Source organism: Vidua macroura, chromosome 10 (assembly GCF_024509145.1).
Source record: "Vidua macroura isolate BioBank_ID:100142 chromosome 10, ASM2450914v1, whole genome shotgun sequence".
Lineage (NCBI taxonomy): Eukaryota > Metazoa > Chordata > Aves > Passeriformes > Viduidae > Vidua > Vidua macroura.
The window spans coordinates 19408302-19425954 of record NC_071580.1 but is presented as its reverse complement, the minus strand read 5'-3'; the positions used below and the strand labels follow the sequence as shown (position 1 = coordinate 19425954).

General features: G+C 41.8%; 1 protein-coding gene across 5 annotated transcripts in view; it reads left to right on the top strand.

Annotated features, from left to right (window-relative positions):
* DGKD (diacylglycerol kinase delta) overlaps positions 1 to 17653 on the top strand; it is a 61290-nt gene that overhangs the window by 17073 nt on the left and 26564 nt on the right. For all 5 annotated transcript variants that reach the window (XR_008438690.1, XM_053986651.1, XM_053986650.1 and 2 more), the window contains 5 exons: positions 13620 to 13724; positions 14532 to 14664; positions 15235 to 15341; positions 15857 to 15982; positions 17046 to 17148. Coding sequence is in view for 4 of the 5 variants with exons in the window: in XM_053986651.1 (XP_053842626.1) it covers positions 13620 to 13724; positions 14532 to 14664; positions 15235 to 15341; positions 15857 to 15982; positions 17046 to 17148 (574 nt within the window). In the remaining variant the exon portion in view is untranslated. The remainder of the gene's footprint in view (positions 1 to 13619; positions 13725 to 14531; positions 14665 to 15234; positions 15342 to 15856; positions 15983 to 17045; positions 17149 to 17653) is intronic.

The window sequence follows — 17653 nt, the reverse complement described above, 5'->3', positions numbered from 1 at the left end:
AGGTATAGGTGTTCTGCAAGCTCAAATTTGGGGGAGCACCTGTTGTACAGAAAAAAAGCCATTAATATCAGCCCTGCAGGGTGAGTGTCGAACTGGTAAACAGCAGCAAACCCCCACACCGCTGCTGTGAGGGACTCAGAACAGAGGAGGAGGAGGGCCTGGGGAAAGGAAGTGTTGCTCTAAAGCAAAATGAAGGGGAGAGCAATCCAGGTGGAGGGAAGAATCCCTCCTGGTCCTGCAGGTGGCGACCAACACTGAGCAGTGTGCCTTGTGCTGCCACAGGAGTGATCTGCTGCTTTAAACATCTGCAAAAGGGCATTTCTGTTGTGTAGCTGTAGCTTTTGGCTTTGTAATGCCTGTGTCCAGATAAAGCCCCAACACCTTCCCAAAGCTTGAAAACGCTTTCTACATCTGTAGTTGGACAGGTGGGAGACACATCTGGGTATGGTAAGTAAATATTGATATCAGGTGTCAATGTTGAGACTTCAGAGAGTTTTATGCAGTGATTTGAGTAGGGGATATGTTTTCAAGACTGTGATGTTACTTACCTGTTAAAAAAGCATTTTATCCTGCATCTTGCTTCAGTTTTTTGAAATATATATAAAGACTGTTTTTTCAGGTAAGTGTACTGTTACTGTGCTGCTTACTGTTGTAGCTGGGAGAGATCTAATACCTGTCAGGAAGACTGCATCTTAGGGACAGAAGGGAGTAGTGTATTTGCTCTCTCAGATTGCCCCATTTGAGTCAAACAGTGAAGAGTTATTTCCAAGACTCTGGTATCAGGCTCTGCCTTCCCTAGCTGATAAAAGGTAAAGGGTTACTTTGAAATTCAAGCAGATACAGTTTGTGCTGTCTCCAGCTGAGCAGTATATCACGGTGCTTAGGTAAATTCAAGAAAAATATGTTTCCTCCTTATTTCTATCTGCTCTTTTTTTTTGTGGCTTATGGAGGCACTTGAATCATTTACCTTGAGGTTTAAAACTACTTAGGAAATCAGAAGGTGGCCTAGTCTTGCTGCTGTTTGCTCTGTTACATCATTGCTGTCAGTGCTTTGGATCCCTTGCAGTTATGCAGTTTTCTGTTGGTTTTATTTGAGACCACTCTGCTTCCCCTCTGTATCTTCCTTTCTAAAATTCAGAGTTCTTTGATGCATTTTTTCCCCTGTTTCAAATCAGTGGGTTAAATGATTTGAGGTTTTTCTCCTAAACTGAAAATATGTAGCATTTGGTGTTGTAAGCAGAGTTTTAGATGTTGTGGTTTTCTTTTTGGTTTTCTCTTTTCTTCAATGGAGACTGCTACTTGTAGATTTATAAAAGAATGGTTTCTTTCTGAGAAAATTCAGCCTCTGTGCAGGCATCTGTACTGCCTAATGTATAGATTCTGCAGGTCAGGTTGCCTGAATGACACCCCTAAGTTCCTGACAAGCAACAAAAACATCAGATAAACCACTTGGAGGAACAATGTTTATCCAAACCAAAGAGGTAATAAGGGCTGACCAGTCAGAAGAACAGCTGTTGAAAGTGCACTGAGGAGCATGGCGAGGCAGCCTCATGAGAGGAGAAAACCAGAGCATAAAGCCCGCAAAGGTTGTGCTGCATGGAGAAAGGAGTAAGGTTAAAAAATAGCTGCTGGTAAACCTTTTACATAGGACATGACTGAAAGGTAATTTGTTTGCTATCAGCAGGAAGGAGAGCAAGAAAAGTGAGTTTTAAGATACGGACCTCTTCCTTTTAAAAAAAGTGTGTAATAACAAATTCCACCGTGGTTTACTTGGTTGATCTTGCATAGATTTCCTCAGTAAATGTATCCTGTTTGCAATGGGGACAGTTTTCAGGACTGCTACCCAGAGTTAATGGATATATGGCTATAGAATGGGCTGGAAGCATGTGACATGGGGCATTTTTGAGCTTACAGTGTTGTACTGCTCTTTTCCCTGATGTGTAATGAAAAGCTTTATGTTTAGCTTTGTTCCTTTAGGTCAGGCAGTGTGGCTGCAGAGGTATTTAATAGGAAGCCTCTGGGAATAAATCTTATAGCAGCCCCATGCCAGAGCTCTCTTCTCTCATCAGGCCTCTAGGTGTGGTGTTTTCTGGTTCTGTCACATCTCTGCCATCTCTGTCCTTGAGAGTCAGCTGTCTACAAGGTAAATTCTTCTGGGATGACTGGGCTGTGACAGGTGCTTTCCATGTATGATCCCTTGGTTTATGGTGCATAGATCTCTCCCCAGTGCCTTTTCCTAGGGTTGCTGTCTTGCACAGGGCCTTAGAGAAGATCTGCTGGGGCACAAATGCAATGATGAGCGTGTTGTCCTGCTACTTCAGGACTCTTTATTTCAAAGAGAGCAGTCAACTTTTAGCCTGGACTCTTGCCATCAGTGTGTGCTATTTTGTACTCCTAACAAAATAGAAATCAGCAGCATTGGATGGGTGAGGTCAGAGCCTGGCCCTGATTTCTGAGCAGCACTTTCTTAGCCATACCCTCAAAACCTCTTGTGATTTCTAAAAGGCTGATAGATGATTTGGGATCACACTGAGTGCATTGGATCTTCACAGTGAGATTTTAGCTCTTTCCATTAACAGTTTTTTCTTGGACAGTGCAGTTTTGCTGTAACTGTGATTTGTTAAGGTGCCCACATGATAGACTGGCCTGCAGTTCTCTGAGGAGCATTAAAACAAAATCTACAGTGAGGATGAGTTCCATGCTTTAATCTGGAGTAGCATTTTCTCGAGATGATGCTGGGAAGCCTAGGTTTTACTGATCTCTGTCTCAAAATTATCTGCTTTACCTGAGTCATGGCCTGAGCCATCCATCATGCTTGTTCTCCTCTGCAACACCTGCAAGGTATGGGGGACACCAAACACTCTCTTGCCTGTTGCTCAGGTCAACACTTTGCCACCACAGCTGTCCCCTCAAAAGTCTTTGAAAAGACTTTGGATTATCTCCTTTAGTCCAGTTTTGTAAATGTTTTTGTGCTGAACAAGTTCTTCCTCAGATTGGTGTGTAGGCTGAAGATCTGCTCTTTTCTAGAAGGTGCCAACTGAGTTAAGCCTGCTGCCTTTAGTGTAGTTGGCACAGTTAAAGAAGTGATTCCTTAGCAGTTCATTGACCTTTTGTGGAGGATTTGTATAAAGATAAGGTTCTTTAATAGTAGTCAAAAACGCCTGTCATTGTCAGGAGAGGGCCTGGAAAGGACATCATATCTTCCCAGGTACATATCTTGTGTTCCAATATGATTCTCACATGGTGGTTTGGTAAATGTTTTCCAGTTATTGCTACCAAGTGGTGGTGTGGACTTTCACCCTCATTCACATAACATGAATTACAACATTTACTTCTTACCCCATCTGATTCAGAGCTTTGAGATCCCGTAGGAGAATTATCCTCTGTGTGGAGAGGGAATTTTATATAGTTTGGTTTCTTCTTTCTGATGCTTTGGTGAAATGGAAGGTGGTTCAGAGCACGTTTTTGAGTGCCAGGAGCCATGCTAGTGACCCCTCCTCCACAGTTAATGGCTCTTCACTTCAAGAGGTGGAGCTTGAGCTCCTGAGGTCCTGTAAACCCTTTTTTGTTGGGAAGTACCTCTCAGCTCAGCCGCAGACAGGAAACAGCATATTATTACAGTCAGCGCCTGCCTCTCACTTCATTGCCGTCAGAAGGAAACTTATCCCAGCTCCTCCTTAAGCAGGCAGCTAATCAGCTTGTGGCAAGTGGTACGTAGCTCAGAGAAACTGACCACAGACGAGACTAATCCTTGCATGTCAAGCAATCTGTTTAGTTTTTTTTCTGAGGGAGTAGGCTGCTCTGGATACTAGTGTAGAGGAAGATTGAACGTGAAAGGTAAGAGCAGGAGTGAGTTTTCTGGATTTAGCACTGGGAAACATGGCACCTGTGCCAGCATAACAGATATCAGAAGCTCAGGTTCTTTGGCATACGTTTGCTACAAGCTCTTATTGTTCAGGTGTTCTCTCCTGAGTGGATTCATGTAGATGTATTCTCTAGAAGAGGAGTAAAGGGAAATGTGCCTGCAGTGCTGTTGGAAATGCTGCACCCAGTTAAGAAATACTATTTATTAACTGATGATTCACCCTGACCAATGTCCCAGGAGAGAGGAAGTATTCAGGTTAGAATAATACCTCTCTTACAGAGCACTTGCATGACTGGAGGCAACAGTGGTTCTCGTAGGCTGAGGAACAGGGAGTTGCTGGTGCCCTTGAATGAGAGAGTGCAATCATCTTTGAGAAGGAGTATGGATGTCATTCTCCAGCTGTATGGAAGCCTAAGGTGTGCTACAGTTTTTTCATATTATAACCTTATTACTTAGTACTGACTCTTATTCAGCAGCAAAGTTGGTGGTTTCTGTCTTGTGAAGTTTTACTTTACTGATCTCCTCCAGAGTGTCTATTTTTGCTGTATTGTCCCAGGGCTTACTGATGCTATGGAGAAATAGCATGAATTTTCATTTCTGGATTAGTAACCTTTCCTATAAACAGAGGCCAAAGTGCTTGAGCTTGGGTAAAAAATTGAAGTGCTGACAGTCCTTCCTGATGGGGAGAGTATGTTGTTGATGTTTGCAGTTCATTCACAGTGAAGTGAAAGTGCCTATGCCTGTTCATGATTTTGTGTCAAGTTGAATTATTTGTGTAGGTGCTTTTAAATTAAAATATATTCTTTTCAGTAGAGAAGGCAGTGAAGTCTTCTCTGAAGAGTTTGGTTTTGAAAGAAAATAGAGCTGCTGAAGCTACAGAAAGTTTGCTGCTCTTGCCTAGCACAGGAGCTGTGTGCCTGTAAGGCACTGTTGGAACAAGAGAAACCCAGATTAGAGGTTGGTTGTGCTGATTTGAAATACAGGCTTCGAGAAAGAGCATGACACTTATTTTTATGACGAGAAAGAATGTAAGAACTTTTGTTCCAAAGCTTTTTGCAGGAAGTCATAGTTGGACTTCAAGCTTCGGCTGATAGAGATCAGGAAAATCTTCGTGGTTTGACACTTGCACAGATTCCCTAAACTGTCCTGTGTGGCTTCAGCCCTCTGAAGAAAATGGAATTGAACATATGCTCCAGGGAGTCACTGGGCTTCCTAGCAAGGGAGAGGATTTTTCTCCCCTGCTTCCTCTGCTAGGGGGTAAAGGGACCAGAGAGAAGGCATCAGCTGGGCAAAAAGACTGATTGATCTGGAGACATAGTGACACAGGCCAGTCCCAAGTGTCCTGAATTCTCACACAGTCATGGATTGCCCTGTTAATGTTTGGAATAGGGGAAGATTAGAAAAGAGGGACTTCTGAAGAGGATGGTTCTTTTCTCCTTGTTTTTAAACTCTTGTCTCTAAATTGGGCAAAATTGGAGCACATGCTGGAAATTCAGTTTTTGCTGGGGGTTGTAGTCTTCTCCACACCCATGTGTGTACGCATTCAGGAATTGTACACTCTTTGCTAGTGCTTGTACTCTGTTTATATTGGCAGCTGTCAGAATTTCCTTTATAAGCAAGTGAAAAGATGAGTAGAGCCGTGTATTGCCGTGTCTAGAATTGCTCTGCTGGTTTTCCACCTTCCTTCATTAAGTGCAGTTCAGCCTCCATTTCCTGTCAGAACTGCTGCAGTTTCAAAATACTTTGCTATTTTAGTAGTTTGTAATCCAGACTTCAGTTTTTTTCTCCTTGAGAAAAGGCCCTTTGGTAAACAGACCATTCTGAGTCACTGTTAGTCAGTGAAAATAGTCATTTAAAATCCTTTCATGTCAAGGATTTTTGGGACTCTTAATCCAGCCTCCTGTAGGAGCTGGTTATTAGTCTGTTGTCACAAAAGAAGGAAAAACCTGGAGAAAAACTACCAAAAAGTAGATAAATATGGAGAAGAGTTAGAGAGTCTGGAAGAAGTTGCTGTGGGTGGAGAGATCTGGCTATTGCTACTGTACGTTACAGAGTGACTCAAAAATATGCGGGAGGTTTTGAGAGAGATGAAACTACTGTAAGAAGTCATCAGACTGAGCTTTAACTGTTTTACAGTGGTACAGGATAGACAGGGAGCTGAAAAGTGAAGGAGACTGTGAAGAGCTTTTGCTTTTGTAAAGGGAAGTTTACAGCTTTGAAATAATATCTGCCCTTGTGCCTGAACACTGGAAGCTTTTGTTTGATAATCTCTTTGCTCTTCGTAACTGTCATGCTGAATTGCGGTTTCACCAACCTTCCTAAGACTGCAGATTTTACCTGCTTCTCCCCTTCCAGGTGAGGGCACAAGGGTAGAACAAGGTCTGGTCATTTGAGAACATGTTCAGCTTTACATAGAAGCTACTCTAGAAGGAAAAGGCTCCTTTTTATGCAGGGAGAGGCTTGCTAGCATTACTTGCAGAAATGTTGCCTCCCTATTTCTGGTGCTTCTGATGGTGCGTGAACAGGACTTGTCTTAGCCTGGTGGCCCAGTGTGGAAAGCTCCTGGGTTCATCAAACTGTTGAAAGCTATTAATTTCCTTTTGTGATAGCTACCAGCCTTTGTTCAACACTGCTGAAGTTACGGGGCTATGAGGAACTGCTACGAACAATAAACTCTCTGTAACAGGTCATTTTAGGATCTTTTATTGCTCAGTGTTGTCATTTACTGGGTGCCAGCCTTGCCATGTGTGAGCCCACTGAGACAGCAGCTCTGCCACTAGGGAACAGTCTTGCCCCTTTTTTTTCATCAGCTTACTTCTGTTTGAGTGAGTAGGAAGCTTACTCTGAAATATCCTTTACCTTCCTAAATGGGCTGCCGTTTCTGAACAGAGTAGTTCTGTTTAGGAACTCTTCCTGGTAGGACTGTGTCCTTTGGAAAACAGGTAAAGGGTTGCATGTGCATCTGCTGCATGAGGTGGAGGGTGTGTGGGTAATAGAGCTGTGGTAAGATTCTTTGGCAGTTGGTACAGCCACTCTATCCACTCCCATTGGGTACTGCTCCATCCTTGGAGATCTCTAGAGGTTAACAGACCTGAACTACCAGGATAGTTGCTTTTCTCACCTGATAACAGTGGCATGCTCTAGCTTTTGACATCTGTTAAGTTGTTGTTAAAGTCTTAAAATCCTCTTCTTGTCTATGCTCCTCTTGCCGATTGCCAAGAACAGGAATGTGCCTTGTTTAGGAACAGTTTCCAGAAGCCTGTAGGAATGTGACCCTGGTATGAGAGATGATAATTTTCCCAGGGATAATGCTGTGACTGGTCTAGTTTCCTGCTGCAGCAAGGGGGAGGATAGGGACTGGGAGAAATCCCAGATGGAGGGTCAGCACGAGTTGAACTTGACCTGTGGCACAGCGTAGCGCAATAAGTGCCAGTGCTAATGCTCAGAGAAGATGCACTGCTGCCCTGGCTCAGGAGGGACAGATTACATGGTACGTGAACCTAATAAAGTAAAAATGGTCCTAAAGAGAACCACAACACATGCTGGGCCTGCTTTCCTATAGAAATGAACTGTCCTGGATTTTATAGATTGAAAATGAAAGTAAAACAGCCACATGGGGGGATAAAATAGCCAGTGTATTGCGAACAGAGATTTAGGCACTTAGGGCTTTGAGGAAAATCTTGTTACTGCTGTTTAAAAAAAAATGGGAAAGGAATTTGGCACAACTATAAGACCAGTATTGACTTGTTTTATTTGGTGGAAATGAGAGTTTCCATAGGTGGAAGATGGTCATTTTAGCAGGAAACTATGATCTTGCATTATGAAAAAACATACAAAACTGGTGCATTTCTCCAGTGTTATATAAAAAGCTACTTTTTCTTTCCCATATCATCCAGGTTTTGGGGAAAGAGAATTGGTGCAGTTCTAGAGAGCTCTAACTGACCTCTGCAGTGAGTTAATTGTTTCAGAAACAGACATCATTGAGACAGGCTGGTTTGAATCTCAAATTTTGTGTTTTCTTCTCCCTTTTTCACAGTCTTCTTTTTTGTGTATTTGCCAAGGGAGTAGCACTTGCTAGTCCATACTTAATCCATTTTGGCTGTGTGAGTTCAGTAATTGTGTTTGAAACACAGTGGATTTGCTGGTTGTTGAACCTTGCTGATGAATACCGGTGAGGTGTTTTATTGTATTCCAGTGTTCATTTCACTACTGCTATCGCTGAAACAGGAGCTGAAGTGGAAAAATGGCTGGGTCCTCATTACAGTCTCACCCAGTTTTCCTTCCTGAATCTTGGGCTCTCAGGATGCCAAGATCATTCTCCACCATACAAAGCAGACATAGCAGTTAGCTACAGGTGGGGGATGGTTTCCTTACCTTTGCCATATGTGATCAAACTGAAGGTTTTGCACTTTTTTTTTTTTTTTTTTTCTGGTTTCTAGGTCTCTAGAGCTCCAGAAATTCCTGTTGTCTCTGTACTCAAATCATCAACTGTTTGGAATAATGCAGGATCTCTTAGGGGGATTTATGGCTAGCACCTTTGAATGTAAGTCTGTATTAGAACAGGATATGAGTAAAAGGAAGCAGTCAGAATGAACAGGTGTTCTCATACCCCCATATTTGGCCATTCTGAGAAATGCACACATCGGGAAAATTATGTTTAGCGAAGTTCAATGTCCCCTCACCCCATCTCCCCCCGCAACATTTCTTCTGTCAGCTCTCTGATTGGGCCAGTGTGGTCTTAACTTGCTTTGCCATCTTTTGTGGTCACTGAGCTCACCAGATGTACTCTGATAACAAACAGTCCCCGGGCATGCTTGGCTACCCTGTCACTTTATTGCTGAGAAGTTTCTGGGCAGACAGAAAATGCCCCAGGTGAGCAGAGATGATAATGTTGTCTTGGGTGGCAGCAAGACAAGAGGATGAAGTTTATGCTCCAGCTGTTGGGAAGGGGAAAGTTGCTCAGTACAACAAAGGGTGAAGTATATCAGATTTCTGTTTAAAATTTGGTCTAATACAGGAGTCTTTTTGGGACTGCCTTTCGAATCTGATTATTCACAGCTGTTCATCAGGGAAGGACATCCAGGGACATTAGTCCATTTTTAGAACATGAAATGAGGAGTTTTCTTTTGTTGGCTCTGTTGTTTGTTAGCTGACTGGATTTGAAATGTCAGTAAACTGGTGTTAGTTTTGGACAGAGGAGTGTGGGTCAACATGAGAGGTGGGGTTAACAGCTGGTAAGAGGGAATGGACCATGTGTGACAGAGAGAGGAGATAAAGCTAAATTTTCAGTGTTAAAAGTGTCTGTATTTGCATAAGACAGCTAATGAAGGCGTGGTTATTTTCAAATTTATTTTTTTTAGATTTAGAGTGGGCATGCTTGAAAATTGAGAATTTCTCTAATAGACTTGAGATGACTCATGGAGGGCACATAACTACTTGCTGGGGACCTGACTATCACCCCCATTTCTGCAAAATGTATTTCAGGGGTTTCATATGCAATGAGAAGTTAGTAATTAACCTTTTTCCTTATTTGAAATGTTTTTAACCCTTTCTGCCATTCCCATGTGTTTTTATGACTCTCCAGGAGTGATTAGAGGGATTGGCAGCCTTTTTTCCCCCCACCATGACTGTGGAGCTCTTTTTCTGGTCAGGATTAGATGCCAATCATATTACCATGTAGTGAGCACTGGGCACCCAGTTTCTACTAATGAGTGAAATCTAAAGAATCACACCCAGAAGTTCAGTAGCATTTAGGATCAAAAAAGTTTTTAATACTCACTTTTTAGGCAGAACAAGCACTTTTAATTTGCATAATTGCTCATATCTAAATACAGTTCTGAGCTGTTTTGGGGCAGGAATGCTCAGAGTTCTGCCAATCCCGAAACAGGCCAAAAATCTATGAGATTAAAAATAAATCTGAAGACTTTTTGTTGCTTTTTTTTTTTTAACTCCTAGTAAGGCAGCCCTCATCCTAACTCAGAAGCAGTGAGATTGTTGTTTTTGTGCTCTCCGTTTATGAGAACAAGAGGTCACTGGATGACATTACTGCTTTGTAAATTTAGAACAAATAAAAGGAAATGCTACTTCACCTAGTGCGTCGTCATCCTGTGGAATATACTGTTCCAGGATGTTAGTCAAAAGCTGTAGCCGGAACATAAAAAAATAGCTGGACCATGCTCGTTTGTAGCCATGTTCACCAACAGGGATAACCAAGCCTTGTGTTCCACAGTGGTGGCTCATTGCAGTTGTAACTGAGAGTGAACTCCCTGGATTCCTGGCTGGGAAAGGACAGCTTTCCAGGGGGAAGATTGGCATGGCTTCTTTTGAGACAACAAGACAACAAGAATGATTTTATGAGATGTTAAAATGATCATTGCTCTTGCCTGGACAGTGCAGTGCAGTGTATGTAACAGCCTTGCCCCTGTGTCAGTATCCTTCAGCAGGGGGATGTCTGGAGCTGAAATAGCTGGTTCAAGGAGAGGGAGGGAACAGTGGCAGGAGGAGTGTGAGTGTGAGCTTCTGTTGCTCAGCGAGTGCAGTAGCACACGTGCTGCCCAACAGCCCGTGCAGGAAGGAGCCGGCAGCTGCTGCGCTACAGGGCAGGCACGAGGGGCTGATGCTCGCCAGGTACCTGGGCTGGGCTGGGGAGTGTGGGGTGTGTGAACAGCAGAGCTGCTGAACTGCTCTGCAAAGGAACGGGGCTGTTAACACATTTCTGGATTCCTCATTATCCTTGTTAAGATGTTTAACTGTAATACCGCTGCGTATTAATCAGGAAAACAGGTTTGGATGGTTTCTTCATTTCCCCAAATAATTGCTGCACTAGTTACATTAAAATCTCGTCTGTCCTTCATAGTGAAGTCTGAGTTGTCTCAGTTTGTTCTCCTTAGGAGCGAGCTTTTTAAAGAGATTTATTCTTTTATTTCCCATCTCTGGTAATACCAATAAATCCCAGAGCAAATGATGCTATTGAACTGACTAATAGGGAATGGTTTTCATATGTTTGTCCTGCACAGTTACATTTTTATTTGCAGTTTGTAGTTACACAATAGACCCTTTATTTTATTTCTGTGACTCTTTTTCTGGATGATTCATGTATGAAAATCTTTTGATCTCTTTATTTATCCTCTTGTCTTATAAACTTTGACTTTGTTCTTTGAACAGAGGGTTGTCTAACACTGAATGTGGGGATTTTTAAGATGATGCAGTAGGTGACTTAAGAAGGAATTAGTTGCTTTCTATATTGGATGTTCTATCCAATTATCCAGGAAGACAGTAGCCTTAGAAATTAATTCTTATGAAAGGAATGTCTGTATTTCTGTATTTTATGTCAATGTTTTAAAGTTCTAGTCTTCCAGTGTGATTAAAAACTATGTTTAGTTTGCATTTTCCTTCTGTCCACCCAAAAAGGCAGAAAAATAGGAAAAGGGACAGCACTGAGTATGAGTGTTCTGAAGCTGTTCTTCCCTAGTGCTCCAGAGCATGCCAGTAACTCAAATGAACTGGTGGTTCCTTACAGAATTTGTCTGATTTTACAGCCATGAAAGGTCTTTGGATGCTTCATCCTAGGATGTTTGGACTTTATATGTGCTACTGTTGTACATATGCAACTATAGATGTTCTTGGCCTTATTACCAGGAAGAAAGTGATGCCCAGTGGTGTCTGAACAAATAAGTTAACCTGGGTTTTACTTCCAGGGAAAAAGCTGCATCCTCTTAGCAGGACTCAGACATGCCCCTTGTTTTTCTCTATCTTCATACTGATTTATGCATCAGTGTTTCATGCTCTGGAACAAGTTTCTCTAGGGCAAACATTCTTACATAGAAGAGTTTTTGATGGAAATGCATTTAACTAAACACTTTCCTGCTTTCCCAAGGAAGAAGAAGCATTCCCGTGATTACCTTCTTTGAAAATAATTTTTTTTCAAAGCTGGAAATGTTTAAAGGAAAGTGAGGGAAGAGAGGACTTCTTCAAAGTTTTATTTTTAAAATAGTGTAAATATTTATTTCTGTGTGCTTACAGTTGATACAGATCAGGTCATTTTGTCCAAGATAGAATGCTTCAAATGCAAAAACTGTGTTTCTAATATGAATGGCCAGTCCTTTCTTTACAAAGAGATTTAGTTCCTTTCATTGCCTACTTCATGTGTCTCTAGCACCGGTTACTAGGTATTGGTCGTGCCTCTGGGTAAGGTGGTGTTATTGCAGGGGAATCTGCAGTCTGTGAATGAAAAGAAACACAGTTTGAAAAATTGCAGACCTTAAAATAAAGCAGAACTTTCCAGGTGTATCTTTTTTGTTGACATTACATCCACATTTCTTGGCGAATGCTCTGAGGCACTTCAACATCAACTAAAAGTTTGGTGTTCAACTTCAGAGGCTTTTATTTTTAATCTGTTTTATGAATGATGATGAGAGAAGTGAGAAACAGACTGGAAAACCGGGACATCAGGTATTGGGGTGATGTGTGTGGGTATTTTAGTGTTCATTAACAAAACTTTGGCTGAATGATTGGGCTTCATGAGATTGACACAATCCTAGTTTATTTTAATCCATTCTTTCAGGTGTTAGGTACAATTTGCTTGAAAAGCAGATGATGTAGACAAATTTTTTTCATGTACTGTATGTAGAGGGGTGCAGGAGAGTCTGGACTGCTGGAAATGTTAGAATTGACATAAAAGGGAGCCTTTTGATTTTTGTTAACAGTAACAGTACTCAACCTTAATGCAGCTTTTCTTAAATCCAGGTCTTGCAAACACTTCAGTATTGATCTAATTTAAGTCAGCTTGATGGAAATCAATGCAGAGGTGTGCAAAAGAGACAGTGAGATAACTGCACTGTGGGGAAGAAAGACTTTAGTCTTAGGAAGAATAACGGTTGGTATATAGTCAAGTCTGGACTCCAGCTGAATGGGCAGCTCTGAGAACAGCAGACATGGTCCTCTGAAAAGCAGAGCTTTTATTTCTCTCTGCTGCCACCAGCTGACTGAAGGAGAGGGAGTTGGTGGTAGAGGACACAGAGGCCTGGTGTCTCCCTGGGCAAAGGGGAACTTTGGTCACCCTGCATGTCTTCTGCTGGTTTGTTAAAATATTGTTTATTTAACACAGGGCAACTAATGCATGGGAATTAGCCCAGGGTACAAACACACTGAGGATGGGATTGTTGGAGGGAGGTAAACTCACCAGAGCTTCAGCCTGATAGGGGACTATTTGTTAGAATATCTTTTAAGTAGGTAGAACAAGCCCTCAGAAAACATGACGGTTCAAATTGCTTATTTTGTTGCTCCCCTCCCCATGAGGGAGACTAAACAAATTGTCATGACTAAACAAAATTTTAGAATGATATTGTAGAGTATGTTATCTGACTCATTAATTGCTAGAAACTGGTATACTATGCTATTAACAAAATGTCTTTATGTTCTTACCAGTTTTGAAAGTACAGTAAGTCCTTTAAAAATACTTATGCAAGGTCTGCACATAATTACTCCTGCTGCTCCATGCTTGATTTGTGTTGTGCTGTTATTTAGGTATGAGAGATTTCTTTACTCAGTTCAGTATTGGGAATGACAGCTAAAATCTTGGTGGTTCTATACATTTAGGAAGAAATTAAGGTGTGCTGTGGTGGAAGAGAAGCACAGTTCAGAGGTGCAAATAACTTTCATTGTGTAGCTCTGAAAATAGCTTCAACAGACTGCACTAGTGGTAAGGTATTTTGCTGTCTCACTGACATGTCCACTCCTCATTTTCTCTCTTCAGATTATCACTCCATGTCGGAAGCTCATCCTTTGTGCTGACAACAGAAAAGAGATGGAAGATTGGATCGCAGCACTGAAGACTGTCCAAAACCGTGAACATTTTGAGGTAATAAGAAAATGTGTTTCTTTGTATTCTGTGCTTCCTCTGCTAAATCACAGCTTGTTTTGAGAGTCAGCTCGAATGAACTTAATAGAAGTCATTTTATTGACTACAATGGGTAACAGTGTTAGGACCTTCTGTAAAATTTATCCTAAATAAATTGAAGTGATTCTCCAAAGAATGTTTGGCTTTGTATATGCTCCCCTAGGAATTCAGAGAGAATTTTCAGAGCATGGATAGGTTATGAAGCCAAGTTTCCCTCCCACTGTCTTTTCATTTTTCAATTATTCTCCCTGTCCCAATTCACATCTTGCCTGCTTGATAGTATGCCAGCTTCAGTGCATCTACCTGCTTCCTGGGGTGAGTGAGACCAGCAGTGCCACCACAAAAAGACGTCTTGTGTTTTCCCCACTCTGATGCTTGCCTCCCTTATGCCGGTACAAGCATTTCTCTGCTACAGAATGAGCCAGGCTGGGGAACTGATCTTTCTGAAAATTTAATCCAACAAAAAAATGGGGATAAATTCTTTAGCAGATAAATTATCCGGTTCATTTCCCTAGACACACTTGTAGTAAGACAAGGATGGGAGGTGGTACAGGAGCTGTACTGAAGGTGTGGCTTCTTCAGGTAGTCTCTTTTGCCTTAGAGACCTTCTTGAGTTTCAGCTAATGTGTATAAACTGCATGTGGCGCACTCTTTCCTAGTGAAAATTGCTCTGTTTCTGCTTTTTCTGACTGCTTCATGCAGCTCTTCTGAGAAAAAAAGTCTTGTTGCTCTACTTTAGACCTTGCTGTAATACATTTATATCATCAGTCTACCCAGTACAGCATGGACCATTTCTCAGGGATGCATAACTGGTACGCCTGCTCCCATGCCCGGCCAACATACTGCAACGTGTGTCGGGAGGCCTTGTCTGGGGTCACGTCACATGGGCTGTCCTGTGAAGGTAGGTGTGCTCTCGTCTTTTGCCTGGGGAGAAACAGCCTCGTTTTATTTTTGTTTTTGCCCGTATACCCAAATACTGCCATCCCTTATTAAAGTCATGTGTCTGCAATGACAGTGCAGAAGTGCCTCTCAGACACTTCTGAGGTGTCTGAGAGAATATTCAAAAGAAGACTCCTATTCACGGGAATAACTGTATTTGTAAGAACATCTTTGTTTAATGTTTGAGTGCCAGGAGGTTCCCCTTTCCCCAGCTTTGGCTTAGCAGAAATGCCTGGCACAGCTCATGTGTCTGACATGAATGCGGTGACACCTACATTGTGTAAAACGACGGAGGAGTGTGTGACTATGTAAATCATATTAAATTTAACAAGTTGATCACTAAGCTTTGTACAAGCAACTGGCAAAAATGACAAGGCAAGAATTAAAAGCTAGATCAGAACACTTAGAGCTGATTGTTTTGGTGATGCTAAAAAGGATAGAGTGTGCCCATGCTTTCTTCTGGAGCCAAATACACGCTGCCACGTTAGACCTCCTGAGGCAGGATTAATTACATTCATTTCTTCCTCCCTAGTGTGCAAGTTTAAAGCCCACAAGCGCTGTGCTGTGCGGGCAACCAACAATTGCAAGTGGACAACTCTGGCCTCTATTGGGAAGGATATCATTGAGGATGAAGATGGGGTAGGTGTTAGTTTGAACTTTTCCAGCCTTGCCTTGATAGGGAGGCACTGCCTTGTGTTCTGTAGCTTTTTTTTCATTTTGTAAATAGCAAATTCTGCCTTTACATGGAAAAGATTTCTACTGTCAAATCATGAGATTTTGTGTGAAAAGTCCAACCAGGATAGCAAGGGACTCCTGAGTAGAAATAAACTGCTGTGGACTGGGGGAGTTGAGATTAAATAATTGGAGGCATGGGGAACTTGATCTAAGTTTTGGCAAAAGAAAAAGAAATGAGTGTTTGGAACAGCACCTTAGCATATTGGGATGTCTCATGCAAGTCAGTGTTTCCTGAGTAGCCTGGGGTGAGTCACCTGGACTCTGTGCTTGAGCATGATGTAAAATGCCAGAATTGGTCCTTAGGTGTTTTCTAGAAATTGCCTTTGCTGTCCTTAAACAGTGCATATAAAGACTTGCTTCTCTATGTATCTCAGAGTCATGATGTCTCCTGTACTTTTACGCTTCTGTCCCTTTTGCAGATCTCAATGCCACATCAGTGGCTGGAAGGAAACCTGCCCGTGAGTGCCAAATGCACTGTGTGTGATAAAACCTGTGGCAGTGTCCTGCGTTTGCAAGACTGGCGCTGCCTGTGGTGCAAAGCCATGGTGAGTTGAATAAGTGTGATCATAAGTGTCCTTTCAGTAAAAGGACAGCTTTTCATCAGCTCTATGGTATGTTCTTTTAATGACACTTGCTTAGAATAAAATCTCTAACCATGCTGTCAGTGTTTGCCATGAAGGACTTTATTGTTCTGCAAGAAATAGGAATTTAATTTGTGCTCAAAAGTGTTGCTGTGATATATAAAAGCAAGACCTGAAAAAAGTATCCTGCTTCTAGCCAAGCTCATTTTATTTTGAGAGTGAGCTTTCATAGAAGAATCTAAGTACGGTAGACATGAATCAAAGCTTCTGTCATGGACTACATTGGATTTTAAGGAGCCATTATTTGTTATTTCTACAGGTTGAAAAGGTTCAACAAACTATAAGGAATACTCAGCTATTTTAATAATAGCAGTTTCCCTTCCATTGTAATAGATTGCTCTTGCCTAACCACTGAAGTGATGCAGATCTTGCTGTGTTTTCAGTTGTCTATAATACTAGTAGGAGAAGTATCACAAAATATGTTTTTAGAATGAGGGGCTCAAATGCCAAGCAAACCCTCTATCTTACAGTCTTTGTGTACCAGAAAAGCCCTGCTCTACTTTGTATTTCCTTTTTTGAGTGGCTTCATTAATATTTTCTTCTTTTACCTCTTATATCTCTCATGTCTTCCTGGTTTGTTTTTTGCTTTCTTATTCTCTTGAGTTCCCAGCTTTTTCTTTTGTTGCTACTTCAGATCTCTCAGTTGAGGCTGGGATTTTGAAAGCAGAATGCCTGAAGGCTCCTAAAGCCACAGAAGCTGGTATCTGGTTCTCTCAGCACTGAAAGTGCTGGTCTCATAAATTCAAATGGCAGGAAAGTACATACTAATGGAAAGAAGAGAATTCATAGAAGGCTCTGATTAGATCATTCTTAAAATAATTTTATTGATATATTTATCAATTGACATTTTTTGGTGATTTCACCCCCTCTGCCATTCTTCCTCTTACAACTTCTTTTGGGTGGCTTTAGGAGTTATACCACAATGTCCAAAAGAGTCTGAATTACTCCTTTTTGGTGGTTTTTCCAGGTGCACACAGCATGTAAAGAGTTGTTGCCAAACAAGTGCCCTCTTGGGCTCTGCAAAGTGTCTGTCATTCCTCCTACTGCTCTTAACAGCATTGATTCAGATGGTAAGTATTCCTAGTAAGTAGCACTTCTTTCACTTCCTCTCAGTCATAGTCACTTCAGCTGGCACTATTAATGCCAGGTTCTGTCAGCTGAATGTTCTGCTTTTGCTGTTGCTGAAACTCGCCAGTTTGCTGAGTATGACAGTGAACTGTTTGCTTTGCATTCAGTTTATCTCCCTGTAATATCAGTGTTTGCTGAGCTGCAGCTGATTAAATTTATTGACAATAACTATATTGCAGAAGCAGTTTGGGAAGGTTGGGGAAGCTGAAAATTTTGGCATACTGCTAGGACATAAGTGTGACATTTGGCAGCATGAGGTGTGGTTCTGCTGAATTCAGGGCTGTGCACATTTGGCATTCACTAGTGAGTGCCATAAGCACAAGGAAAATATTAGCTGCTTTATAGCTGGGCTGGGGTGTGGGCTGCTGGTTTTTCTCTCCATCCATCCCCATGGGCAGCTTCACATCTCTTGGCTTTTCCTCCCTCTCTCTTTCCTTTGCCCCAACA